Source organism: Emydura macquarii, unplaced genomic scaffold (assembly GCF_026122565.2).
Source record: "Emydura macquarii macquarii isolate MOO-44397 ecotype Brisbane River unplaced genomic scaffold, CSIRO-AGI_Emac_v2 contig_791, whole genome shotgun sequence".
Classification (NCBI taxonomy): Eukaryota; Metazoa; Chordata; order Testudines; family Chelidae; genus Emydura; species Emydura macquarii.
Window position 1 is genome coordinate 46,073 of NW_027130928.1, and position 15,141 is coordinate 61,213.

The 15,141-nt window shown below is 48.8% G+C and overlaps 1 protein-coding gene across 1 annotated transcript; it reads right to left on the reverse strand.

Annotated features, from left to right (window-relative positions):
- Window positions 1–1,167: 1,167 nt before the first annotated feature.
- LOC137149627 (olfactory receptor 52P1-like) lies at window positions 1,168–2,106 on the reverse strand. The gene has a single exon (XM_067543155.1). The coding sequence runs from the start codon at window positions 2,104–2,106 to the stop codon at window positions 1,168–1,170; it is 939 nt and encodes a 312-aa protein (XP_067399256.1).
- Between the last annotated feature and the right edge of the window lie 13,035 nt (window positions 2,107–15,141).

The window sequence follows — 15,141 nt, forward strand, 5'->3', positions numbered from 1 at the left end:
CATCCCTTCTGGACTTCCCTTTGATGAGAACTCGGGGAGACGGATTTGCAGAGGCTGTTGGCATCACCCTGCAAGGAGTAAGTTGGCTGCTGTAAGCCACGGTGAGACCATGATGCTTCTGGGTTGGTCCCTAGTGCAGGACCATGAGCCATAAGAGCACAGTGTTAAGGCCCCAAGGTTACAAGGCAGGTGATGACAGAGCCCTTCACTGGTCTAGGTGATGCCTAAAATGTCACAGACTGTGTCACTCTGCAGCATGTAAGTGAGGTGCTCTCTGGGAACCACTTTATCGCCTTGATGAGAGAGGGCATGTGGGAAACTCTTCAGAGACAACAGCTCACTTGCATTAGAAAAGGGAATGTGACTAGTATAGAACTGGAAAATCTTAGGTTGCATCTTTGTTTATTTTCTGTGTAACACGTCTATGTTTGCTTTTCCTCACTATTTCATCAGGTGCTTTTCTGCCGAACTGCTGACTAGCCAGTCGGTCCCTAGTTTGTAGCAGTGCATGGGATTCTTCCATCCTTCATCTTTGCATCTGTGATTTTTATGTTAAATAGATTTTTTATTTATTTTCTCCACCGGCTCTTTACAATGTGTATACCAAAATAAAATGATAATTGAGGGCAAATTTCATGGCTTTGGGGGGGACAAAGCAAAGGGGAAAACTCTAAGTGTCTCCTAGTTAAGAATTCAGAGACTGAATTGGGGAAACTCAGGACTGGATGAAATTGTTGTGGTCTGGTGGATGGCAGAGCTGTGGACCTTGTGATGGCAGAGAGGGGTAAAAGAGCCAAAGATGGAGGAGAGTGAGAAATGGTGAGAATCAACAACCATCCTGATTTAAAATAGGGCTGAGAGCATGTAAGAAATTATCAGCGCTAGTGATCTGGAAGTCACAGAAAGGCCAAATGACCGGGAGTGTGGGACGGGAGGATGATAGGTGATTCTGACAAAAATCAGGTGATAGTTGGAAATGGAAGTTAGCAATGGAGAGGGCAGTACTTGCTGATGGAGGGACAATACATTAGCTGTGAGGAACTTCTGAAACTGGGAAATTTCTCAACGCTGATCTCAAACAAATTGAGACAAATCACCCTTAATTAACGAGGAGACATCCTTTCCCCCTCCTGTCATGCAGTGGCCCCAGTCAGTGGCCCCAGGCGATCACATTCTGCAGGTGTATTTTCCCACTTTGTCACGAAGCTCTTTGGTTTTGACCCCATAAATGATAGGGTTGAGCATGGGGGGCACAAGGATATGGAGGATGGCCAAGAGGATGTGAACGTGGGCAGCGATGCCCTGACCAAACCTGTGTGTCAGGGTGGAGAAGAGATTGGAAATATAAGACATCAGCATCACACAGATGTGGGCTGTGCAGGTGTTGAGGGCTTTCCAGTGAGCATTTTTGGAGGAGATTCTGAGGACGGCCCTGATGATCAACCCGTAGGACAGGCCAATGAGTGTCAGGTCTAACCCAATGATCACAAATGTTATCACCAGTCCATACATTCGGTTGATTCTCGTGTCCCCACACGAGACCTTCACCACAGCCATGTGCTCACAGTACATGTGGAGGATAACGCGGTTGGCGCAGAATGGAAGTCTCCGCAGTAGCAGTGGCACTGGGAGAATCAAGAGAACAGCTCGTATCAAACCCACTAAACCTAGCTTAGCGATTCGTGCGTTGGTGAGGATGGTGGAGTATCTCAGGGGGTTACATATGGCGATGTAGCGATCAAAGGCCATTGTCACGAGGACGGCTGAGTGCATAGCAGCAAACGCATATAGAAAGAACATCTGGGTGAGGCAGCCATCCACAGTGATGCCTTTGGAACGGAACCAAAATAAGCACAGTGCCTTCGGCATGACACAGGTAGATTTGCCGATGTCTGTAAGCGCCAGCATGCAGAGCAGCAGGTACATGGGCTTGTGCAGGGTCTGCTCTTTGCTTACAGCAAGCAGAACCGTGACATTTCCCACCAGGCTGATGATGTAGAATGTAGAGAAAGGGATGGAAATCCAGATGTGGGCAGCTTCCAGGCCCGGGATGCCGTTTAGGATGAATGTTGACGGATCTGAGTGGGTGAGGTTAAATGCTGCCATGAGATGGTCGAAGCATTGTCAGGATGCCTGTAAAGGGAAAGAAGCCCAGTGAGGGGCTCACTTGGTAACAAATAGCAAGGTAAATATTTTATAGTTATTAACAATCTAGAAAGTGGGGTGAGCCGTGAGATAGCAACAGGATATTGCAGAACTAAAGGGGTTCAGGGAAGGGCAATGAGAAAGATCAAGGGGCTGGGAAACTTTCCTAGATAGGGAGGTTGAAAAGATTAGGATTGTTTCCTTATTTAAGGGGATTTAAGAAGCGTCTATTAAAAACTGACTGGTAGAGAGTATATCAAGAATGTGTTCTCCCTGTCCCATATCACAAGGTCAAGAGGACATTCAATTGAACTGAAACATGGCAAATTCAAAACTGATTAAAAAAAGAATGCTTTCTTCACTCAGTGCATAATTAGACAGAGAAACTCATTGATACAAAATGTAGTTGAGGCCGAAAGCTGAGCAAGAATCAGAAACGTTTAGGACATTTACATGGATAGTAAGAACTTTCCATTATAATAAGTACAGCTAAAGGAATATATTGGAAAGCCTGTACACCCACATGTTTCAGGGCACAAGCTAATCTCTGGCTGTCAGACGTTAAGGTGACAGCCTCAGGAAGGTCAGGTTATCCCCCAACACCTTCTTCAGTAGCCCCTGGGGTTGTTGCTGTCAGAGAGAGGACACTAGACTGATCCACAATGAAATTCCTTTGTTAGAAATGAGCCATGTTTTCCCAATGGAAACAGAAAGTATCATGCCAGGCTGGGGCTTTGTGCTCCATTACTTCCTTTGTTTCTATCGGTGAGACATATCTCTGAGAAAGTTGGATGCCTTCATGAAAGTAACAAGTACAGCGGTTTCGTTATTCTGCCTTGTTAACTGACAGGGGTAACCAGAGACACCCATCAGCAAACCAGCTCCTTGCCTTTCTCGTAGACACATGGACTCTAAGGTCAGAAGGGACCAATATGATCATCTAGTCTGACCTTTTGCACAACGCAGGCCACAGAGCCTCACTCCTCCACTCCGATAATCTACCCCTGACCTATGACTGAGTTATTAAAGTCCTCAAATCATGGTTTAAAGACTTTAAGGTACAAATAATCCACCAGGAAGTGAGCCATGCCACATTTTACAGAGGAAGGCGAAAAAGCTCCAGAGCCTTTGCCAATCTGCTCTGTGGGAAAATTCCTTCTCAACCCCAAATATGTCGATCAGTTGAACCCTGAGTATGAGGGCAAGACTCACCAGCAGACACCCAAGAAAGAATTCTCTGTAATAACTCAGAACCACCCCATCTAACATCCCTTCACAGGGTATTGGCACATCTACCAACAGTAGTCAAAGATCAGTCAATTCCCAAAATAGGCTGTTCCATTATAACATCCCCTCCATACTTTTATCAAGCTCAGATTTGAAGCGAGCTATGTTTTTTGCCTTCTCTGGTCCCCTTGGATGGCTGTTCCAGAATTTCACTCCTCTGATGCTTAGAAACGTACGTCTAATTACAAGTCTAAACTCCCTGATGGTCAGTTTATATCCATTAGTTTTTTTGTCCACATTGGTGCTGAACTTGAATAATTTCTCTTCCTTCCTGATATTTATCCCTCTGAGGTATTCATAGAGAGCAATCATATCTCCCTCCACCTTCTTTTGGTTAGGTTAAACAAGCCAAGCTTTTTGAGTTTTCCATTTTGTGGATTATCTTAGTTGCCCTTCTCAGCACCTGTTCCAGTTTGAATTTAGCTTTCTTAAACATGGGGGACCGGAACTGCACACAGTATTCCAGATGAGGTCTCACTAGCGCATTGTGGAATAGGATTAACACCTCCCTATCTCTACTGGAAATAACCTCGTGTGATCCATTCAAGGAACATATTAGTTTTTTTTCATGGCCACATGACGTTGGTGGCTCATAGTCATCCTGTGATCAACCAGTTTGGCCAGGTCATTCTCCTCCTCTGTCACTGCCAGCTGATACATCCACAGCTTATAGCAGTAATCCTTGTTATTAGTCCATGACCTTGCACTTTCCACTATTAAATTTCATCCTATTTCTAGAACTCCAGTTTACAAGGTCATCCAGATATTCCTGTATGATATCCCGATCTTTGTCTGTATTCTCATGCTTGAATACTGATAAAGTTTGCAGATGCCACAAAAATTGGGGGATTGTAAATAATGAAGAGGACAGGTCACTGATTCAGAGAGATCTGGATTGTTTAGTAAACTGGGTCGAGGCAAACAAAATGTGTTCTAATAGAGCTACCTAGACGTATACGTCGAAGGACAAAGAAGATGGGTGATGCCTACGCAGTAGGAGACTGTATTATGGGAAACAGTGACTCTGAAGAAGATTTGGGGGACGTGAAGAGGTAATTAGCTAAACATCAGCTCCCATTGTAACCCTGTGACCAAAATAGTTAATGTGATCCTGGGATGGTCAACAGGGGAATCTCAAGAGAGGAAGAGAAGTTATTTTAACTCTTTCTTTAGCACTGGTGGAACTGCTGTTGGAAAATTTCTCCAGTTCTGGTGTGCACAATTAACGATGCATGTTGATCCAGAGAGATGGTTAATTGGTGACTTGATAACAGTCTACAAGTACCCACATAGAGAACTAATATTGAATAATGGGCTTTTCAGGATAACATAGAAAAGTCTAACACCATCCAATGGCTGGAAGTTGAAGTTAGACAAATTCTGACTATAAATGATGTGTACAGTTTTTAAACAGAGACAGTAATTCACCAGTGGAGCAATTTTCCAAGGGTCATGGCAGATTCTCCATCGTTGAGAATTTTTAAACCAAGGTCAGATGTTTCTCTATGAGCTCTGCTCTAGAAATTCCTTGGGGGCAGGTCTCTGGCCTGTGCTATACAGGAGGTCAGACTAGATGATTACAGTGGTGCCTTCTGGCCTGGGGCTCTGTGAACACGACCCTGCAGCACGTACAGGAGTCAGCTGGAGGCATTTTGCCTGCAAACATGTGTCTGAGCCTTACTGAAGGCATTTTTTTTATTCATGACAGTGCTGAATTTAGCCTGGAGGAAAAAGTCTCATGTAAATTTTGGAGCTTTCACCAGGATACTCTGGGTGTGTTTCCACATGACTGAGGCATCCCTTGAGACACTGAATGGATGAAAGTGATCCCATGAAATCTCCACCCTGAGAGATGTATGTACAACTGTCCCCATTAATGGCTAACGGAGATGGCTAACAAAAGATCCAGAGAGTCCCGGGTTTAGAATCAGTGTTGGAGTGGCTCACCGTGTCAGCCAGCGGCCAGGGGCTCCTGCACATGGTGGCTGTATTTACCTAACACTGACATTACCCAGAATTGCCAGCTCTAATTATATGCTGCGCATATTCCTCAGCTTGCTCATTGTTCCTGTGTGCACCCCACTCCCTGCGCCCAAAGCCCCCAGCAATACCCACCTGTCCATGTATACCCTCCTCCCCACCCCGACAACCAACCACCCTGCCACAAAGTGCTCCCACTGACTCAGGACTAGGTGCTGGACACACCACACAGTGACAGCTCGTACAAATATCTACACAGCCTGGGTTAAACTCTGTGTCTGGCTACATCGGGGAAAGAGGGGATGGAGGAGGAGCAGCCTGCACAGCCTGTCCGGGGGTGAAGGGAATCCCAGCAGCAGCTGAGAGTGTGCAGGGAAGTAGAAAGTGACAGACCCGAGGGGAGGGGAGAGAGGACGTGGAGACTAAAAGGAGCCAGCGCGAGTAACTCTTCCTCAAATCAACACAAAGCTTTAGCGAATTCCTGCCAGTTGGAAACCCAGACACAACTTCCTGATGTTGCTTTTACATGTTGACAATTGCTGAAGTTGCCATGAGTTGCTTGTAGGATTGGTCACAGGAGGACGGATGGGCTGGATGGAGGAAGGTGTCAGAGAAAATCTACTACAGTGTGTCCACATTACATGACAGTCTGAGACACCCCCTGCCCCGGGAGATTGCAGGAGGCCTACTTACACCATTTTGGTGCGTGAATTAGGCAGGATGTCCATTCCCTATTTCACCCTGTTTCAGGACTCCGCACCAGTGCGATTGGATACTGCACTCCCCGCCCCACACATACACAGATTGTGTGTGCCTGAATCTACCCCAGTGGGATTTCCACCCTGCCTGGTTTCCTCTAAACCAGAAACATGTTTTTATTTTTACTGCATTTTGATGGTTCTCACGCTCTATAGAACCAGAGACGCAGGGGAACAGTGATAGGAGCCCCCTCCCCCCGAAAGACATTGTCACCCTAATTGTTTTGAACCTCTAAACTGTCAGTTTAAGATTTCATCTACTCTCCTGTCAGTTCTTCTCTGGTCCAGATGAGCTCACCCATCCTTAGAGGCTGCAGGATGACTCCAGTTGAAGTTATTAGAGGCTCATGGCCGGTGAAAATCAGTCCATTTATTTAAGTCCCTACATGTGGGTTTAGGGTGAACTCCTGCCCCTGATGGGAGTTTTGCCATTGATCTGAATGGGATCAAGATTTCACCTTAAAGCATGGAACTTTAGGCTCCCTGCTGTGATGATCCTGGCTTCAGGTCCTGCAACAGCGAGAGCTATTACGGTGCTGCAAGAGTCTGAAGGAGACCCCCAATTTATGTGGCATCCTGAGAATAGGCACGAAGTATGGGGATTTCAAAACACTGGGGCCCTGATTTTGCACTCAGTGATGCCAGTGTCAATCTGGAGTGATCCATTGAAGGCAGAATGTGAGATCAGAATCTGGCCAGTCTGTAAAACCCTGTGTGACCCATTCATGATGTTAAATCTCTGCTCACACATACCAAGTGCAGAGTCTTTGGCTACATTTCTTAACATGGCAGTAAAGTTGCTGAATTGGGAAACTAGAGTGAACCAGAGAAAAAAATACAGAGACGAAAAAAAGGAAGATACTGAAACAGAACAACACAATAAAAGAGATGGAAGTAATCTTAAAAACAAATATTTGTCTAAACTATTTACAATAAATCTTTAGTTCCAATTTTAAATCTCTTGACTTTTCTGACAATACGAAACAGTTTTAGTCTCCATGGTGGAGAATTCCTGCCCATATGGTTCTTGACTTGAACCTTAACCAAGCCCTTAGCACTAACTTTATTGCAGAAACAGGCAACTCACCGAAATCCTATGCAGCAGAGAGAGGAAATCTCCTTACTGCGACCTGAAAATCAGTGTACGAGCCTCACATCTGACACTCGCAGTGCTGGACAGGGACCTTTATGATTCCCCCGTACAGTCCCTATGAACTCTTAGGTTGGCCAAGACTCTGGGAGAATTCCCTGTGCTCCGTGAGCAGTGGAAACAGCAGAAAATAGACCCTGGAGAATTTGAGCCTAACAGCCTCCCCTGAGAGTGAAGAAACAATTCACTGATAACACAGCCTCAGATTGTCAGGGGAAACTGAGACTTGCAGACTTGCTAGAGTTGTCCTGCACTGCTAAAAGCCCAGAGAGAAAGGAAGAGCCAAGCATTAGACATGCTCATTTATCTGTCAGCATTTCTGTGCTGCTGCTCGTTGTCATAGAATCTGAGCATCTGCTGCTACTCCCGGCTGATGAGCATCCTTTTTTCAAACATAGCATTTCCACGCACAGTAACAGTCCCTCCCATCCAATAGCCTCTCTGACAGAGGGCAGCACAGATTGCCCCAGCTTAGTCATAAAGCCCCCTTCAGTGATCAGCACGTGCCCTGAAGCCTGTGGACTGACGGCCTTTGTCTCTATTGCAGGCAGAGTAACTGCACAGACTATCACTGGGAAGGAAGGGTGCAGAGGAAGGGAGATGTTCAGAGGCACGTTAGGTGGGCAGTGTCCCTCCACATTCAATAGGACTCTGCTTCCTGCTGCGCTTGTGCCTTTGACAACCATCCCCAGGGGTCTAATGGACCATGCGCTGCTCTGGAACTCAGGAGACTTCATTAATCCATGGCTCGGACACAGAGCTCCTGTGTGACATGGGACGTGTCATCTCGTAATCTACTCTGGGCCTCAAGTTTCCCCTCTGTAAAATAGGGAGAGCACTTCCCTGCCTCAGGGGGTTGTGAGGATAAAAACCTTTAATTGTGGGGTGCCCATATGGGACCCTAGAGTGAGGAGGGCCATATGAGGACCCAGACATACAGCTGTGCTTGTTTATCTCAAGCAGCATTCCTGACAATTCCTGTTTTAGGCTTACACCCCACTGTCATCTGGATACTGCACACCCTGCCCTGCATACTGTGCTTTCCTCTCCCAGTCAGTGCAGGAACCGTCCTGCGCCCCTATTCTCTCTCTCCATGGTCCCCACAACTCCTTCTAATAACCCCAATCCAGTCTTGTGCGATTCGGTGGCAGACGCCGGGACTTACACAAAGTATGCAAGGAACTTGTGTAACTCCCGTCGACTTCTGTGCTGCTCCTCTGCGCGCCGTCTTCACTGCACTGCACGGACGGGAACCACATTCCCCTCGATGCAGCGCTACGCCACTTGCGGGGGTGGATTCATTACGTTGACTTCTGGATCTAAACTGACGGCTCAGTTGAACCAGATAAGTCGGTCTGACTGTGGCAACTTCGCCGCCGTCAGTGTAGACATAGCCTTTGTCTACAGCTTTGAGAGTCTCCTTGAATCATTTTCATTGGCCCGTCAGCACTCCCATTTCCACTTGCCATGTTTTTGTTGCTCTTATGTTTGTCCATCGCTTTCCTAAAGCGTGGTGTCTGACACTGAAGACAGCACTGTAACTAAGGTCTCACCTGTGCAGCCTATAGCGGAACACTTATCTCCCACGTCTTATGTACAACACTCCTGTTAATACATCCCAGAATGACATTTGCCTTTTTCACAACTCCATCACATTGTTGACTCATATTCGTGATGCACTATAACCCCCAGATCCCCTTCAGCACTACTACCGCCCAGTGATTTTTCCACACTTCATAGTTATAAATTTGCTGTTTCCTTCCTAAGTGTACGACCGTGCATTTGTCCTTATTGACTTTTATTCTACTGAATGGTTTCCTAAAACAAATCTAAAAGTGTGTAAGACAACTTAAGAACAAACCCAGTATTCTTCCTTTCCTGTTGTATTACTGTGTAGTGTTACTGTGCGCTGTTAAAAACATTGTTTTCCACCCAAGAAGTGGTTGCATTTCAGTGGCAGGTGAAGGGGCTTCTGTTTACGTTTTGTAAATCAAATCTAAAAGCATGTAAAGCATCTTATGATCCTCTGAGATCCAAGGCAGGAGTTTAATCAACATCACTCATTATCACTTTGGATTCTTCGCACCCTGAGTTGTGCTGACATTGATATCACCTCCTTCGTAAAGCACTTTGAGACCTAGATAAGAGGTAGCTATTTTTGTTATTTCAAAAGTCCTGAAAATGCCACTGAGTGTTGCACTAAAATGAGGAGGCAGGTGCAGATTTCCTAGGAGTGAATCATCACAAACTGACTTCCAGTTAGTGAGGAAAATCCATCCTTGAGGCCAAGAGATTCCCTACACAGATAAATAGTTAATAAAACACTATGTCCTTTCTCTAGCACTTGCAGGAAGGTTCAGTGGCCTTCCTCCCAGCCTGGGCCTGATGAGGGGCCACAACGCCCAGAGCAGGAAGAAAAAGGGCCGGCCGTCCAGTCTGCCTGGCAACTGGGGAGCTGGGCAGCGATGGGTCCCGCCAGCCGGCCAATCCGGCAACAGAGGGGCGGAGCCTCAGCCGGGGCTGAGAGTATAAAAAGCAGGCTTTGCAGCTCAGTGAGGGAAAGGCTGCCGCTGGAAGCAGACATGCTGTGTCGCCGGCTGCAGCCAAGGCCTGAACCCAGCTGGGCCGCTGCCCCAAGCGAGTGCCTCCCGAAGCCTAGGACCCGGGGAAGGCCCTAGCGACCAAGCCCCAAGGGTTGGATAGGGCCTCCGAGCCCCCTAGGCTGGCCTAGGCCTACCAGCCCCCAGGACTGGGCCAGGCCCCTGGACCCCAGTAACTGGACCGAGTCCCTGAGCCTGAGGGCTGGGAGATCCCCCCCAAGGCTGGACCTGACCTGGAAGAGCTGCCTAATGCCGAACCATCCCCTGAGATGGGACAGGACCTGGAGGAGCTGCCTGAGGCCGAGCCATCCCCCGAGCCATGTGACCTGGAGGAGCTGCCCCTCGCAGAGGAGCTCCCCACCTTGCCGCCTGTGGACGCAGAGGGAGTGGCGAGGCTGCCGCAGGCTATGTACCCCTGTGACACCAAGGATCCCACCGATACAGGTACCTGGGGATACGGGGAGGAAGTGGCCCAGGAACAGCCATAGCTGTGGATGAGTCAAGGGCAAGGCCCCATCAGCGTGTTGCAGTGGGAGCCCTGCCGACTCAGTGGCAACATCTTTACCACTGCTAGGGCTCTGGGCTGGGACGCAGTGGAGTCGGGTAGGCCTGCGTCCCCCTCCCCCTTGTCCTTGCCACACAGGGCGTGATTACCGTCCCCTGCTCTCCTGACTACAGGACACTGCTGCTTACCCGCCCACCCTGCCAAGGGCTGGGGCGATAGACTGGTTGCTCACCAGCTCTGCCTGAGGGCTGGGGTGATAGACTACCTGGCAGTCCGCCCTGCCTGAGGGCCAGGACTGCAATGTATCCAGATGCTAACATTCTCCTTTTTGGAAGGTGCAGTGGCCTTCCTCCGAGCCTGGGCCTGAGGAAGGGCCACAACGACAGGGCCCAACCAGTCCCCGTGTTACATGCCCAATGTTGAATACTTAAGAGGAGGACCTCAAGCTGTTGTCATGTACCAAATTGTACAATACAAGCCCGTGGAAGGGGAGCAAGATTCCTTCCTGACCGCACCTGGCAGTCAGTTTCTGCCCTAAAGCATGACAATAGTTCTCCCTTCTCATCACATCCTACTTAAATTAACTACGGGTGTGTCTATTCATAGAAGTGTCTCATCCTTTTCTGCAATTCCCTCAAAAGAAGCTCACACTCCCCCTGCACAGACAGTTGGGACAGGACGTGCAGAAAACCTTGAAACCCCATATTCACTGCCTTTGCCTTTCCCACTTTATCCATATGTTTATTATTTACACTGGCAGCAGAAGCAGTTTCAGGAGCCAGCACAGTGCCTATGCTCCAAAATCATAGAATATTAGCATTGGAAGGAAACCCAGCAGGTCATCTAGTCCAACCCTCTACTCTCAGCAGGAACAATCCCAGCTAAATCATCCCAGCAGGGCTTTGTCAAGATGCACCTCAAAAACCTGTCAGGGTGGAGATTCCACCACCTTCCTAGATAACACATTCCAGTGCTTCACCACCCTCCTACTGAAAAAGATTTTCCTAATATCCAACCTAGATCTCCCCCACTGCAACTTGAGACCGTTGCTCCTTGTTCTGTCATCTGCCACCACTGAGAACAGCCTAGCTCCATCCTCCCTGGAACCCCCTTTCAGGTAGTTAAAGGATCCTATGAAAATCCCCCTCACTCTTCTCTTCTGCAGACTGAACAAGCCCAGTTCCCTCAGCCTCTTCTCATAAGTCTTGTACTCCAGCCTTCTAATAATTTCTGTTGCCCTCTACTGGACTTTATCCAATTTGTCCACATCCTTTCTGTAGTTAGAGACACAATATTGGACACAATATTCCAGATGTGGTGTCCCCAGTGCCGAATAGAGGGGACTAATCACTTCCCTCGATCTCCTTGCAATGTTCCTACTAATTGAGCCCAATATGCTGTTAACCTTGTTGGCAACCAGGGCACACTGCTGACCCACATACAGCTCATTGTCCACTGTAACCACAAGGTCCTTTTCTGCAGAACTGTTGCCTAGCCCGTTGGTCCCCAGTCTGTAGCTGTGCATTGGATTTTTCTGTCCTAAGTGCAGAACTCTGCACTTGTCCTTGCTGAACCTCTTCAGATTTGGTTTGGCCCAATCCTCCAATGTATCTAGGTCACTCTGTATCCTCTCCCTGCCCTCCAGCGTATTTACCATTTCCCTGAGTTTAGCGTCATCTGAGAACTTGCTGAGGGTGCAATCTACCCCACCCTGCAGATCATTAATGAAGATGTTGAACAAAACTGTTCACTTCTTAGGTCACTTCATCCAACTCAAAGGTTTTTGCTACAAATCAAACTCAACAGAAGAAATCAAACGTTAGAGAAGCTTCTAAGTTTAGCCTGGCACCCACCCACTCACTGCGTATCTCTGTCAGGGTGTTCAACACTGCAGTTGCACACAGATGATAAACTGCTCTTTCTGACATGCCACGTCTGCTCCGTCTCTTCAGTAAACATGCACACCGCTGTTAGGGCATGCCGGGAATTGCAGTTCTGCTCAGAGCTCTACAGTCCCAGCCACACGGCCCTCCAGGAGACAAAAAACAAACACACCAAGCTGTGCTTTCCTTCCCAGCACGGGATCCACAGCTACTCCTCAGACTCCCCTGTCCTCTCCCCCTGCTCTAGATTTCAAAGTATCCACATGGGAGAGAAGCCCCAGGAATAACTGTTTCTGAGTTTTCTCACATCTTTAGGAAGGTAGAAAAGATGTGATTTACACATGGAATTAGTTTATCTTTCTCTCCGCTTTGAAAGAAAGCCCTAATGCTTCTTTTAATTCTTTTGTCATGGCTCTCTCTCTCTCTCTTCTACCTTCTCTGCAGTGTACTTTTTTTTCCAAGCAGTTTAACTTTTCTCTGTGTCCGTGTTCTGTGTTGCACAAACATCCCCATGCCTCTTTCTCAGGCCTTGGGAACACAGGTGGGTGGGCTCTCTGTGTAGAGGGGCTGCAGGAATCTACACTTGAACACACTAATAACTGGGTCCTGACCCTGCGGTCACTAGAATCTCCATTTTCTTTCCTGCTCCAACAAGCACAAATTTCCCCTTTTTTTCTCGTGGATTCAGGGTATAGAAGTCATGCTGCTTTTGTCAAGACTGGGCGCATTGGCTGTCAAGGAGACCGTCTAAGAAGCCGTCCTGCAGGTTCATTGCCAAGATGAAGCGATTCCATTGTGTGGGCAACCTCTGGCTAAGTAGCATGGCCCCAGTGTGCTACACGCACTCTCCTGAGAGCTACCAATGAACTGTTGTCCTGGAAAACCACTGGATGATCCATTTCTGGCTTGTCCCTGCCCTCCTCTGCTCTTAACCATCAGGCACAGGGAGTGGGGCTTGCGCCTCAAGACTTAACGCAGCCTGTGCTGCCTTTTAGGACACCCAACACTTTGTAAATGGCCACGATTCTCCTAAGAAAACAAACCCCATTCCCACTCTCGTGGGTAACAGGGGCTGCAGATGCCTTCCTCGGGGGAATCTGCCAGCCACCCAGTCATCCCCTTCCTGAGCAGTGCTGAATGCTATCGCCTTGTCCACCAGTCCCGGGATGGCCTTCTTCAGAGGGTGGGAACAGTCCCTGGTGACTGCAGGGGCAGTGGGAGAATCCCTGCTCAATACAGCACCGAGCTCTTTGTAAAAGGGACAGGTCTTGGGAGCGACTCCAGACAGCATGTTGTGCTGCTCCATAACGCGTTGGCAGGACTCCCTCATTTCCTGCCCCTTTGCCCCTCGTACTGGTGGATCCCAGGTCTTGCATTGCTGTGGGTAGGTCTGTTCCCCTGGGAATGCCACAGCTGTTCCTGCAGATGCTCCTCTCTGCACCGCCCCAGGAAGTCCAGACCTAGGCCCTATGAAATGTGTTTTATTATTGTGCGTTTGGGGATTCATTATTTTCTCATTTCATTTTTTTCCATTTAAAAATATAATTGCATAATAATGGGGTTTTTAATGAAAATGGTTTGAATCATTAACCCTTTCAGTAGCTTTACTATAAAGGTATAAATATGTTCAGAACTGGATTGCAATGGGATACACTGATTTCATGTAAAAAAATCCTACAATTTCAACAAAACATTCTGCAGATATACAGGATATGGTAAAAGAAACCATTTTAAATCACTAGATTGGGCACCCCCTCGGGGAGGGTCGTCTTCCCCATGGCAATCTGGGCCAGACCCAGGGTGTTGATCTCATTCAATACAGAGCAGAGATCCCCTCTCGCCACCACAAGGACTTCCCTGGTAGCAGCCAAGGGGATGGTTGCGCAGTGTCCAGGGGGGGCCCAGGTAACAAAGGAGGGGATTCCTCGAGACAGACTCCAGAGAGAGATGGTGTGGCCCACATCTGCGGCCTTGGCTGATGCCACCCACTGGATCCCAGCATGGGGCGCACAGAAGGGTTCAGCACCAGCAGCCCCCTGGGTGGTGTTACAGAGGCTCCCGCAGCCCTGCACAGCGAGGGGGGGCTGGGCTCGAGCCTTGCTCTTGCCGCTCTTGCCCTGCAGAAGCACCCGGCCCCCCCAGGTGTAGGGCTGGTCAGCGGGGGCAGGACAGGGGGGAAGGGAGGCTGCTCCCTCTCCTCTGCAGGGCTGGTGGGACACACGGTTCTGTGGGTGCTCTGGGGGGGGACACCCTCAGGGCCCAAGTTGGGGTGACATCATGCGATGAAGGACAAGGGGCGGCTGCTGACCTGGCGGGCGCCCTTCTGGGTCTTCGGGGTCCCAGGCGTCCCGCTTTGATGGGACACCAGAAACAATCCCTCAAGCACTTCATCATCACGTGCGGGGCCTTTCAGCTGAGGGGAATAGGGCTAATCACCCAGAGGGGCTTCCCCAGGGTGAAGAGCAGAGGAAGAAGGGCAGCACTGGGGAGAAGGGCGGGACGGAGGTGAGCACCACCGGTATGACTGGTTCCTTCAGGGATTTCCCCCAAGGCAGCAGACAGCACTGCTCCCGACAGGGGGAACCACAGGGGAAAACCCAGGTACAGCTTGGGGGCAGGACTGATACCACTCCACCCTAGGGCTGCACCACCACGACTGCAGCCCCGCCTACAGAGCCAAAGAAAGGTACTCTGTCAGGGTGTGGGGGGGTTACACTCATCATACCCACCCCCTCGCCCCTGAGTCGAAGGGGCATTCCTCAGGCCCAAACCAAGGCGTACACCCAACACGCTAGGACAGAGATGCTGAGAGGAGAGGCAAAAAGACTCACCC